This window comes from Athene noctua, chromosome 8 (assembly GCF_965140245.1).
Source record: "Athene noctua chromosome 8, bAthNoc1.hap1.1, whole genome shotgun sequence".
Lineage (NCBI taxonomy): Eukaryota > Metazoa > Chordata > Aves > Strigiformes > Strigidae > Athene > Athene noctua.
In genome coordinates, this window is record NC_134044.1 from 19,124,876 (window position 1) to 19,138,310 (window position 13,435).

The window sequence follows — 13,435 nt, forward strand, 5'->3', positions numbered from 1 at the left end:
GTAGGAGGGGGAGATGGGCGGAGGTGGGGAGCAGGCACAGGGTGGCACTCGGGCAGGGATGAGGATGGGGGGTGCCAGCCTGCCAGGGAGGGAATCGGCCTCACCACACCGAGCACTTGTGTGCCGGGTTCATGGGCGAGTTCTTGGGGCAGTGGAAAACCCGTCCAAACTCCTCAAACTGCGAGACGCTGCCCAGAACCCTGCCGGGAGAGGAGGGGGGCAAGTCAGAGCTGTGCATGTCCTTCCCCACCACCACTGCTGCCATGCACCCCACTTGGGACACCTGCTTACCCCATCTCCTGCCCCAGGATGCCCACCCAAAACCTTCTGGTGCCAGCACCCCAAAGGGTGTCCGCCCCGCTTTGCCCTGGGGAAGGCTGGCACACACCGTACCCCCCCCATTTCGGGGCCAGCCAGTACCTGTAGTGCTCCGGGGCGTGCTTGTCCGTCAGCACCTGCAGGTAGATGGACTGGGATCGCCGCTTGATGCACCAGTTCTGCAGGGAGAAGGGTTCCCATGGGTGAGCCGGATGGGACACGCCGGGTCCTGGCACCCACCAGGCCATGACGGCCCTTCTGGGTGCTGAGGAACTAGGGCAGCGATGCCCTGGTTGTGCTTATTGCAGGGTCTCCTGGGAGCCTGTGCATGTGCTATAGATGGGTTGGGAGAGCACAGTCATGTTTGTTATTGCAGGGTCTCCTGGGGCTGTGAGCTGCCTGGCTGTAGGGTCTCCTGAAAGTCTGGGGTCATGTGCGTTTGTTACTGTGGGGTCTCTGGAGGTGATGGGGGACGCACATTTGTTATTGTGGGGTTCCCAGGAGCAGCAGAGCAGTGCAGGGTGCTCCTTGCAGGGCTGAGCCCCATACCCTGAGCCCAGGAATTGCTGATGCAGCCAGGCAGGCTTGGCTCCTGGCTATGGGGTCCTGGCTATGAGCACCAGGGCTCCCACCCTGTCCCTCAGGGCCACCAGCCCCACACAAGGTGACCCCCCCCCCCCTTGCCCCAGTATGTGCCATGTGTGGGGAGGGCAAGGACTCACCTGGGCAAAGGCAATGAAGAAGAGCTGGTCATGTGTGTACTTCAGGTGGTGCAGTGGGTGCTCGGGGCCGTGTTCCCGCACCCACTTCTGGTAGGCCTGGAGAACAAAGGGTGCCCTCAGCATGGCCTGGGCACCCCCCAAACCTGCCCCGAACCCCACCAGGAACCAGCAAGCAGGATCATGCCTACTTCTTGCTGCAGGGCACAAGGTGGGTCGGGGGGGGGGGGGGGGGGGGGGGGGCTGCCCACCCGATGGGGATGGCATCAGCAGCTGCCCCATGGCCCTGTCAGAGCCCTGGCACCCCAGGGTGGGGGGGACACTTACATAGTAGGCGAGTTTGAGCCCCCCCATGTCAGCTATGTTCTCCCCCAGTGTGTGTTTTCCATTCACCTGCCAAGAGAGGAGAGACAATGGAGTAAGCAGAGATGCCCGCCCCCCCCCCCCCCCCCCCCCCCCCCCCCCCGGCAGGCAGCTCCCCCTCCCCACCCTGGCACCGAGGCTGTGCTTCAGTTGCTGCCACCCAGTGCCCTGAGAAATTTCCCAGCTGAGCTGAGGTGTGATGAGTTGTTGGGTCTCGGGGCTGGGCAGGGCAGAGCCATGCTCTCCTGCAGGCACCGGACCCCAGCAACAGAGCAGCAGGGACCCTGCCATGAGGCAGCGTGTGCCAGGGCATTGCCTGGCAGCGAGGGGGGGCCTCACCCGCTGGTTGTAGACGGTGAAGTTGTCGTAGAGGTTGACGATACACTGCGCCTTCTTCAGGAACTTGCTGTATGACCGCTCCGTCCACCAGTGCACCAGGTTCCCATGCCGGTCGTACTGTCCCCCTGCCAAGGCACCCACCACCACCCGTAGTCCCAAGGGACCCAGGCGTCCTGCCTGGCTGCCCCCAGCCCACCCACCTCCCCCCTGGCATGAGGGGTGGGAGGGGTCTCTCACCCCAGTCATCGTAGCCATGGGTCAGCTCATGCCCAATGATGGTGCCAATCCCACCATAATTCAGTGACCTGTTGGACGGGTAGCAGAGGTGAGAGGGTAGAGGGCACAGTGCTGGCAGGGGTGGAGGTGTCCCCAGGACTTGGCACCCCCATACCCTGCCTGGCACCCCCTAGCCATGCCCCAGCCCCACACTCACTGTGGGAACTCGGGGTCGTAGAGGGTGGGCTGCAGGATGCCAGCGGGGAACACTGGGGACACAGAAGAGAATTGCAGGTGGGGGGCACTCTGCCCTGTACCCACCCACAGCATCACCGGGTGCCAGGGGCCCCTGTGCCATGGCCGCCACCCCAGGCCCTCGCCGCACCCCCCCTCAAACCCTGGGGGGAATGGGCAATGCCTCACCCATCTGGTTCTTGTTGGGCAGGTAGTAGGCGTTCAGCGCCTGGGGAGGCAGCAGCCACCTGCGAGGAGAGACAGCGGTGCCAGGCTGTGGGCGCACCAGAGGGGCATGGAAATGCCACCCCTTTGCACAGCTGGGGAGACAGGGGGGCATTCCTGGCTTGCCCTTTGCCCTCCTGCCTGCACCCTGTGGGGTACAACCAGGCATGGGCACGGGGGGCATTGGTGGGGCCATGCTGTGCCCCCCATGCCCCCTCCCAAGCCAGGGGATACCCACGCAGACTTGTCCACCTCCTGCCGGATCTTCTTCACCGAGAGCCTGATGCTGAAGGCAATGCTGTTGAGGATGTTCTTGAAGTAGGTCTTCTCGTCTACCTCAAACTGGTGGGGCACAGCCATGTCAGGGTGGGGTTCCAGCTCCAAATGCCAACCCCAGGAGTGTGGTGAGCAGGGCTGGGGTGTCCTCCCACCCCAATGAGCCTTGGGGTCAGAGGGTCAGAGGGTTGTAGCTGGGGGTTGGATGTGGCATGAGTGTGTCCTCATGTCCCATTCTGTGTGCCCACATGGGCAGCTGCATCTCCATCACCTCTGTGGGGTCTCCCCCATGCTGGCACCCCCAGGCCTTACTGAGGATGGGGTTGAGCTTTAGGGGGTGCGATCTGGGGAAGGAGACATCACCCCAGACCTCAGGGACAGTATGGCACTGTGGCTGTTGTCGTGTGAGTGGTGGGCACAATGGTCTACCAGGAGGTGGCTTGTTTTGGAGTGACATCTCCCCATCCTGGTCTCTGCAGACCCTGAGGCAGATGTGGGGACCATCTCCCCTCTGCATGTGCCCACACCCCATGTGGCCCTGGGCCACCCCTTGCCTCATACTCCTTGTCAATGGCCTCCGGCTTCAGTAGGAAATCAGGGTACCCGATCATCACCATCATGTACCGGAGCTGTGGGCAAAATGAGTGGTGGGGTCAGGCCCCAATCCCATGTGCCCCTGGGATGTGGTGGGGACAAAGGCCTTTGTCCAGGCTGGGGGCTGCTACCTTGGCCCTGGCTGCTCTCCGTGTCTCCTCATCCATCCAGTCCAGCTCGTCCAGGCGCTGATCCAGGATGTATTTGATGTCCTCCACCAGCTGTTGCACCTATGATGGGTCATGGCAGGCGCTGGCACGGTGCTCTCACCACCTGTCACTCCACTAGACAACCCTCGGTGGGGTGCTAGGTGGTGGTAGGCACCTTGGCAAGGTGACAGGAGGGACATGGTGGCTTCATGCGCACAGGCAGCATCACCTACCTTGGCTTTGCTGGCAGAGGAGAAGTGCTCCTCAACAAAGAGGGCACCCAAGGCCATGCCAAAGTGCTTATTGGCCTGGCTCAGGCAGATCTTGCCAGGCTCAAGCTGCTTCTCGTTGCCCTCCATCTCCTTGGAGAGCTCATGGATGGCGTCACGGAACGGTGTGGAGAGGTGCTCACTCAGCACCACCACGATGCGCCACAGCATGTAGTTGTGAAGGATCCTGGTGATGGGGGCCAAGATCAGGCCCCCCCGCTGGGCACATCCCCAGGCACACAGGGAGGCTGAGGAGCATGTGCCAGCGTGGGGCCACCCCTTCTCAGGGACCAGGCAGGCCACGAGGGTGGCCATGGCCTGTGGGGACACAGGGGTGGGCTGGCACTGTGTCCCTCCCTGCTGGGTGCTGAGCTGGTGACCTCTAGCATGGAGGGGCTCGGCAGGTGGCCAGGCACAACCAGGGTGCTGCGAGGCTCAAGGCAGTGCCTTCTCCCAGGAGTTTCCCGGGATCTCTGTGCCCAGACTGGCCTCCCCAGGATGGGGGGGGGACACCAGCTGCAGCCGCCCTGTGCCCACCTTCATTGCCAACCCCCTACCAGGCTGGGGAAGGTGCTGGGGGCACAGGGGGTGCCAGCCCCCCTCACCTGCTGGGCGTCACGCGGATGAGGTCGGACACCTTGTGCATGTAGTCGGTGGCCAGCAGCACCACCTCCTCCTCCTCCGAGAAGTTGTCATGGAAGATGCGATCCAGCAAGCGCTTCCACTTGAGCTGCCAGGGTCGGCATTGTCAGGGGGGCACAGGGACCCCCCTCCATGCCACCCTGGAGGGAACCCCTTCCGGGTTTTCCAGCCTCCCACCACCCCTCCCCACCCAGAAGAGTGCTGGGTGGATTCATCACCCTCAAGTGAACTTATCTGGGGGGGGCAGTGAAGGCGTGGAGCAGGAGGACAGAGACAAGTGTGGGGCACAGGGCAGATGGGGGATGTGGGATGCCAGGCTGGGTGCCAGGGGTACTCACCGTGGGGGTGATGCGCTGCAGCTCGCCCAGGGTCACTTTGTGGTACATGCTGCTGACATCCCTCCGCACGTCGTCGTACTCGGACACTGTGATCTGCACGGGGTGGGCACAGTTGTCACCATCCCGCTGCCCGCTGTGGGGGTGGCACAGGGATGGGGCACAGGGACAGGGCACAGGGACAGGGAAAGAGGGGTTACTGACCCACATCCCTCCTGGCTCCCTGTCCTGAGAACTCTCTGCTGCCAGTGAGACCCTGAGGGCTGGTCATGGAGTCAGCATGGAGTTGGGGTACCCGAGTGCTGGGCACCAGGGTCCCCCAGGGCTGAGATTGAGGTCCCCAAAAGCTGGGCGTGGAGTCCTCAAGGGCCTGGAGTGGGTTGACAGGGCTGGACATGGGGATCCCCAATGGTTGTCCCGAGGGCTGGGACTCAGGGTTCTCAAGATGTTGGGGCTGGGGTCCCTGAGGATCCTCAAGGGGCTGGGAACCCCAAGGGCCAGGCATGAAGGTTCCCAAGGGCTGGGCGTGGAGGTTCCTGAGGGGATTGGGATGGCATTCCTTAGGACCAGGCATGGAGGTCCCCAAAGATCTGCAACTGGTACGTTCAAGGGCTGGGCAGGGGCACCCCAAAGCCCAGGGTGGGCATCCCCCTCACATTGGCGAGGTGCTGCTCCAGCTGCAGGATCTCCTGGGCCTTCTGCTCCACATGCTCGGCCCCCAGGAGGGTGAGCAGCCGCTCCATGAACACCCGGTATGCAGCCAGGATCTGTGCCAAGGGAAGGGATGCTGAGTGCCACCCCACACCGCCCTGTGGGCACTCCAGCCCCTGGCACTGTTGACAGTGGGGTGCCCGCTGTCTGCCACCCCATGCTGGGTGCTGGTCCCTCTCATGGTGTCCCCATGGCATCAGTGGCCACCCCCTCACCTTCTCGCTCTCCTCATCCTGCCCCAGGTAGAGGGTGCGTTCAGGCAGAGTCAGTCCGTCCTGGTCGATCTGGGGGAAGAGATGGGAGCACCGGGTGAGGAGAGGGAGGGGGGGCTGTGCTGGGCAAGGCACCCCTCAGCTTCCCCCAGATTACGGGGTGCCCCTGGTGACTGGGGGCCATGGGGTGGCAGCACGATGGATCAGTCCCAGGCATGGGCAGATCCTGTGCCTCAGTTTCCCTGCTAGAGGGTGCTGGAGCTGCAGTGGGCAGCGTGCGATGGGCTGGGAGTGCTGAGCCGAGGGCAAGCCCCTGCTCTGTGGCCTGACTCCTGCCTGGCACACAGACTGCCCCATAGCCTGCCCCATGGTGGCCCCACAGCTGTGCCTACTCCTGTGCTGCAGCCTGTCCTGTGGGGAGCTGCAGGGATGAGCCACGCTTCATGGACACCTCCCGCACCCTCAGCCCCCGCTACCCTGTAGCCACAGGCACAGCCTCTAACACACACACACACACGCGTGAACACTGTTGCACAGACGTGTGTACATCCACACGCCTCTGTAACTCACCCCCCCATGACACACACCTATGCATGCTCACCCCTCCTTACACACCTACGCACGCACCATCTATTTTACACCCCCCCCCCCCATGCACACAAATACACACACACACACACACACACACACACGTACCCTCCCCTTTTCTCTCTGGCTCCCCCCGCGCCGTGTCCCACCCCGCAGCCCCCCCTCCAAGCGCACAGCCGCAGCTCTGCCCCACACACCCACAGGCACCCCCAGCCTTTCTCTACCCCTTCCCCCATCACCCCCCCCTTTGGTTTCCCACAAAGGCACTGCCACACGGACAGCCCTCACACCCCTACAGCCCCCCCAGCCTCCTCACACCGCCACCCCCCCCCCCGCCACACTCACACCTATCGCACACCCGCCCCAGTCACACCCAGACACACACCCCCCCCAACCAAGCCCTGGCACCCAACCCTGCCCGCCACACCCGTGTCCCCCCCCCGCCCACCCTGTCACGCCCCACGCACACCTGCCCCCCCACCCCCGCTCAGCCCCGTCACCCACCCACCCTTTCCCTGTGACACACGCTCCCTCTAGTGTACACACGCGCGGCCCGTCTGCACGGCCCTGCTCCTCCCCGGTCCCTCACTCACACGCACACTCACACTCACACTCACACACCGCTCCACCTCCCCGGCCCCACCATCTCACAGGGACGGGGCAGCTCATCCCGACCACGGTGTCCCCCCAGTGCTCCCACCATCCCCACCACCTCGTCCCCACCGTGCCATCACCCTACCCACCCCCCCCCATGCCCCCCCAAGTCCCTGCTGTGCCCCCCCCACATTCCCTCCACGCCCACCACTGTGTCCACACCGTGACACTGCTGTGCCCGCACTGCTGTGCCATCCACCGCAGCCCCCCATGCCCATCACCGTGCCCACCACGATGTCCCCACCGTGTCCCCACCACCACACCGACCACGGGTGTTTGGGCCTTGGCCACCCAGACAAAGCCCACTCATGCCCTGGTGGCACCACAGGCTGAGGGACATAGGCTGGCAGGGGTGGGGGAAGGCTGACAAAGCCATGGGCAACTGCCCTGGCACCCTGCTCTGGTGCTGTGGGGCCAGCAGGCATCTCCCTGTCACCTCCCATGTGCAGGTGGCAGCCAGGATGCCAAGGTGAGGGGCTTGGCTGCTGGGACTCTGGAGAACCTGGTGCTTCACTGGGCTGTCCCCAGCACCCAAGTGGGCAGCACCACCTCACTCTGTACGTGCCACTGCCCATGTCCCCCCACCTGCATCCTCCCTCCATCCTGGAGATGCCACTGTCACCCCGGAGCAGCCTGACACGGGGTTCCCACCATGGGGCGATGGGGGGGGTCACCAGGGACAGGGGCTGTCCCAGCCCGATTGCCTGCTGCAGCCAGACCCCCACACAGGGCAGGCATCCAGTGCCACCACGACAAGGACAGTGTCACCAGGGGGGAGTCACCGGCACAAGTGGGTGGCTGGGGGACAGCCCCAGGGGCAGGGTGCCCTCACCCGGATGACGTAGCGGGAGGTGTTCCTCTCGTCCAGGCTGACGGTGAGGGAGAAGAGCACGGCAGCGCTGTAGACCCCCTGCGTCTTGTAGAGCAGCTCGTTGAGGTCCCCGCGGCCCGGGGGGGCATCCCAGCCCCCACACTCCCCGATGACCTCCAGCATGGGCCGCGGGCCCAGACGGTCAATCTCAGCCCGGTCCAGGCACGAGCGGAAAAACTCCTTGACCTTTCTCTCGGCCGAGGCGGGGGCTCGGCGCCGCACGGGGCGGCTCAGCAGTGCCCGCAGCTTGGCCTCGTTCTGCTCGGCGATGGCCCCGATGGTGCCGTACACCAGCTTGTCCTCGGGAATGCCATGTCGCCGGAGCCAGCCGCCGCAGGCGAAGGAGTAGAAGTCCTGGCAGGGATCGATGGTGGCATCCATGTTGGCGCTGAGGAAGCGGGACGCCCGCAGGAAGGCCTTCTTCTCCTGGCACCCCTCCAGGCAGTAGCTGTCCCCTTCAGCCGCCAGGTACTTGAGGACCAACATGCACGTCAAGATGACGCAGAGCCCCGCAGCAAACACCAGCCCCGAGAGCAGGCAGACCTCCCGGCGGCTCCAGCGCGGCAGCCCCCCGCGGCGTTTCTTGGCCCCAGTGCCCAGCTGGAGGGCGAAGCCGTTGGGCAGGGTGCCGCTCTGGTACTTGCTCACGTACTTCACCTCCTGAAACTCGTCGTAGTGGGCCGTCAATGAGTAGGTCTTCTCCATGGCCGGAGTTGGGGGTCCCCGCAGGCAGTGTGGGTGTGAGGGGCTCAGGGCAGGTGGGGGGCAAGCTTGGGCACCCCACGACTCATGCTGGAGCTGTGCCCACCGCGGGGAGATGGTGGAGGGTGCCTGGGTGAGGCGGGAAGCTCCTGGAAAAGGCAGAGGAGGTGGTTGAGGGGGGTTTGGGGAGGAGCAAGGGGGGGGAGGGGGGGGGGGGGGGGGGGGGGGGGGGTTGCTTCTTGCCGTCATCGCTGCCTGCATCGCCATTCCTGCCTGAGTGCCCCACTGGTGGCACGGGGACTGGCCCTGGTGCCAGGAGCTTGATGGCAGCTCTACCCCATGGCTGTCCCCTCTGCCAGCCCCACTGGTGACAGGGCAGACTCCTGCCTGCACGACCCCAGGCAGGTTTCAGCCCCTGGCACAGCTCCATCCCATGCACCCACACACCCCCCACGCCCACCCAGTGCATGGGCAAGAGCACCCACGTCGGGTTGATGGCCGAGGTGGTCCAGTGAGCGCATCCTCACCCCACACTGTGAGACCCCTTCCCACCCTGAGGGGGCACAGGGCTGCCAGCCCCTCGGGGTGGGGTATGGAGGGGGGTGAGCAACTTGGAGAAGAGGGGCTTTGGGGAGATTTGGGAGGGGGGAAGGCGTTGGGTTGGGGCGTTGCGGGCTGGGCAGGTTGTGTGGCCCTGCGTCAGGTTGCATCGCGTTGCGCCGTGGCGTTGCATTGTGTTGTGTTGGGTCGTGGTGCGCCGTGTTGCATTGCGTTGTGTCCGATTGTGGTGCGGCACGAGATGTGTGTGCAAAGTTAATTCCAGTCGGGGGGGGGAGGGGGGAACCCTGGACCCCCTGGACATCTTTCACAGCATTTCACCCCCTGCCCCTCTGCCACCATCCACCCAACCCCTCTCTGCTGGCTGGTGCCTGATGGGCAGGGGTCCCTGCCAGGGGTGTCATGATGGGGAGGAGGGGGTCTGCTGGTGGGGAAAGGAGGGTGGGGGCATAGATGGGTTGTGGAGGGGCTTCAAAAGGGGACCCCAAGCCTTGATCGGTGCCTAATGACAACCAGATTTACAGGTGGGGGAAGACAGGCTGGGGACAAAGAGCCGCTCGGGAGGTGGCCGATATCCCTGCGGCGGGTTTCCCCCCGCAAGCCCCACGGCCCCCGCTTCCTCCGCAACTTGGGCAAAGTTGTGCCCCGGCGCCGCAGCCCGGCGGTGCCCGTGCCGGGAAGCTGCCGCCGCCGGAAAGTTTGCGGGGCCGGCAGCGGGCACGGCGCGGGGCGGGGGGACGACCGGGAGGGCTGCCCGGGATGCTCAGGGGATGCTACTCGGGATGCTGCTCAGGATGCTTGGGGGTGCCTGGGGTCTGCTGCCCAGGATTCAGAGGGGATGCTGCCAGGGATGCTCGGAGGATGCTGCCCGGGGTGCTCGGGAGATGATCGCCGGGATGCTCGGGAGATGCTCGGGAGGTGCTCGCCGGGATGGTGCCTGCGGCTGCCCGGGGGGATGCTCGAGGGTTGCTCGGGGGATGCTCGAGGGTTGCCCGAGGGATGCTCTGGAAGTGCTCCCCGGGATGATGCCCAGGATATTCGGGGGGTGCTGGCCGGCAGACTCGGGGAGTGCTCCCCGGGCTGCTCGGGGGGGAGCTCACCGAGGTACTCGGGGGATGTTCCCGGGGTGCTGCCGGGGATGTCCGCGGGTGCTCGGGGGAGGGTGGGGGGGGGGGGGGGGGGGGGGGGGGGTGTCGCTCACCGCTTGCTCGCCGAGACACTTGGGGGATGCTCCTGGGATGCTCGGGGGACGCTGTTCAGGATGCTCGGAGGGGCTGCTGCCCGGGGTGCTCGGGGGGGTGCTCGCCGGCTTGCTCGGGGGCTGTCAGCAGGCTGCCCGGGGCTGCTGGCGGGCCGACCCGGCGTTGCCCGTCCGTCTGCGCGCCCCGCGCTCCGCTCCGCGCCCCGCGCCGCGGCTGGCGGAGCCGCGGGGCCGGAGGGAGGCAGCGGGGCGGGGAGGGGGTGGTGTCTCCAGCCCGGCTCTCCCGCAGGCCAGGCTCCATTAACGAGATTATTATGCAAATGGAACAGCCCAGTGCCACCCGCCAGCCTTACCTCATCATCTCCGCCGGCGGGGAGGCAAGGGCAGGGGGGGTCCCCGGGCACCCCACCCCGAGGCGGCTGGCACAGGGCTGGCAGTGCCACTCCGCCTGGCATCCCCCGTCTGGGGACCCTGCTGCCAGCCCCCGGCAGCCCGGCACCCAGGGGGGGCACGGGTGGGCACGGCCGGTGACCTGTGTCAGGAGCAGCCCGGCCCCTCGGCACCCCACGCCGTGTCCGGACACCCTGGGGGGCCCGTCCGGTCCTGCCAGGGTGGGTGCAAGAGGAAAGGGCTGTGGGTGGGCAAGAGACGGAGCCAGGGGGGCTCCGGGTGAGAGGGTGGGCAGGGGGGTGGCACGGGGTGGCATGGGGAGGGGGCCATGCACTCTCACACACACACACGCGAAGGTCCGGGAATATTAAACTGCATTGCAGATAAATCCCCAACATAAATATCGTGAGCCGCTCTGCCACGGGGGGGCCCAGCACGGCGATTTATAGCCCAGCAATTCCCACCGCCCGCGGCGGCCCCCTGCAGCAGCCGCGTACCCCGGCCCAGCGTGGCCGTCCTGCCTGCCACGCTCGGGGTGCCCTGACACCCTCGCACACCGCCCCCCCGTGTCTGCACAGCCCGGGGTGCTCGGAGGGGGCCCTGGGTCTTCCTGTGGGCTGGGGTGGGAGCCCTGGGCAGCACATCCTGGGTGCTGTGCTACACATGGCACGGGGACCCCGCTTGGCATGGGATGGGTGGCTCAGCTGGCATGGGACCCGCTGCCTCGTCCTGTGGGTACCATGGCCCCAGGCACAGCCCTCACGGCCCACGGCCCCACGGCTGAGGCGCCTGTGCTGGGGTGCCAGGGTGCTGGGCACGGCCCGGGGGAGGTGCCTACTGCAGAACTGAGACATACAGCGTCACACGACAGGTAGTGGCACACGTGTACATCACATGTACACCCTGACACGCACCAGTCAGACACGTGTGCTGTGCCTCCCCACACACACATGCCAATGTGCACTGCCGGCCAGCTCCAGCTACAGGCACACGTGCCCTGGCACGCTCCAACACACGCTCACACATGCAGGTGTCGCAGCAAAGACTTCCTGGGGCACACGCCGGGCAGAGGGGCTCCGTGAATCCCACTAGCGAGACGCCCCTGTCTTGGGAACCCCAACAAGCCAGGCACCCCAACAAGCCAGGCACCACCAAGCCCAGCAGGGTGAAGGGCACCCAGACCCAGGCTGGTTCAAGGGTGGGCACGGGGTGCCCAGCCCTGACGCTTACTGGGGCGGCTGGTCGGAAGGTGAGGGCACAGGGCTGGGTGCCACACACCAGCCTCCCCACACCTGTGCTTACCCGGCCCCGAGACCTGCTTGGCACCGTGGTGGGAGCGTGATGGATGCACACGGGAAGGGGGGGGGCTGGTGTTATTAACAGCCCTGGGTATTGCTCCAACAGGGCTGTAAAAATTAAAGGCGTGTGGATATAAAATAATGGATAAATCTGAGCCGGCCGCAGAGCGCTGCGGCGTCCCGCAGGAGTTGGCATCTTGAGAATCTGAGGTACAGCAGGTGCAGGACGGTCACCTGCATGTAGATATGGGGTGTTGGGCAGTGCCTGCACCCACTTCCAAGTGCCAACTCCCCCCAAAAGTCTCCACCGAGTGCCCCGAGAGGATGCAGGGACAGTGCCAACCTGCGGAGCGGTACTGCGAGGCAAGTGGCTGCTCCAGAAGCCGGGATGGAAGGAAAAGAGGTTTTGTTTTTGCAGACAGGGCTGGGGATGCGGGGCACTTGCTCAGGGGTGTCCACAAGCGCTGCTCACCCCACGCACCCCCAGCAGGCAGGATCCGTGCCACGGTGTCAATACACCTGGGCATCACTAGGCTGGTGTGACCCCGGGGTCCTGCCCATCCTGCGGCCCATGGCTCCCACCCAGGTGGGTGCAGGGCCCGGGGCAGCACCCGCCCCACCAGCCCCACTCTACCCTGCCCATCCCGTGGGCCACCCCGCCGGCGTCCTCATTTTCCCCGAGATTAGCTGCGGCGCGGGAGACTCCGCGCACCGCCAGCAGGTGACAAATAAGATTTTTCCACTCTCCCGAGCACCCGGCATGGGTCTGTCATTGAAAATGCAAAGCAGCACGGTGCCAACCTCCGCCACCCGCCCTCCCCTCTGCCAGCCCCTCAGTGCAGAGCACCCAGCCAGCTGAAACCCCCCCACCATCACCGCTGGACCCCCAGTACACCCACAGCTCTTCCTGGGCAGTGCCTTGGTGTCCTCATGCCCAGTGAGGCACGTTTCTGGGGGTTTCTTAGAGACGTGGTAGTTTGTGGATGTCAACCTGGGCGGACAGCATGGCCTCACACTGTCCTTTGAGTGCACACATGTGCCTGGCACTGTGGGCAGAAGAGGGGGGCAAGGGGGTGCGTGGGGGTCCCCACCACACTCTGTATGTGCACCCCACCACAGCCTGCCTACCTCCAGGGAGGGTGCCAGGCTCTGGGATGGGCACATGGCAGGCTTACCCTGGTGGTAGGGGGCGAGGAATTGTCCCTCGTAGCAAAACACTTAGCCCAACATGTGCCTGTTGAGGTGAGCATCACCCCACAAACCCCAACACAAGGGCCCCCCATCCCCAGCACCCAAGGAAGGAAGAACAGAGCGCTCCACCCCACAGCTGGGAACATCCACCCAGCACCCACAGCCCCCACCCATGGACCCTTCAGACCCCCTGAACCCCTGAGTCCCCCTAAACTCCTTGGTCCCCCCCCCAGCTGCAACCCTGGCATCCCATTACTCGCCGTGTCCCCCACCCAGAGCCAGGCACCTCCCCAGCAGCCCCCAGCCCCGCTCCTCCACCACCGCCGCCACGTCTCCCCTCCGCTATTGTCAGAGGGTTGCCTCTGCCTCTGTCTGCGAAA

The 13,435-nt window shown here is 65.4% G+C and overlaps 1 protein-coding gene across 2 annotated transcripts; it reads right to left on the reverse strand.

Annotated features, from left to right (window-relative positions):
* Positions 1-46: 46 nt before the first annotated feature.
* ECEL1 (endothelin converting enzyme like 1) lies at positions 47-8,420 on the reverse strand. Of its 2 annotated transcripts, none has more exons than XM_074912115.1 (17): positions 7,677-8,420; positions 5,606-5,674; positions 5,336-5,446; positions 4,683-4,775; positions 4,308-4,432; positions 3,667-3,889; positions 3,416-3,514; positions 3,245-3,319; positions 2,659-2,756; positions 2,379-2,437; positions 2,173-2,224; positions 1,977-2,044; positions 1,740-1,864; positions 1,365-1,430; positions 1,041-1,136; positions 421-497; positions 47-200 (listed from the first exon to the last, which is right to left on the reverse strand). In XM_074912115.1, the coding sequence occupies exons 1-17, from the start codon at positions 8,418-8,420 to the stop codon at positions 101-103; spliced, it is 2,280 nt and encodes a 759-aa protein (XP_074768216.1). In that variant the 3' UTR covers positions 47-100. The 2 variants fall into 2 exon arrangements, with proteins under 2 accessions (XP_074768216.1, XP_074768215.1); XM_074912114.1 differs by having other exon boundaries at positions 2,653-2,756.
* Between the last annotated feature and the right edge of the window lie 5,015 nt (positions 8,421-13,435).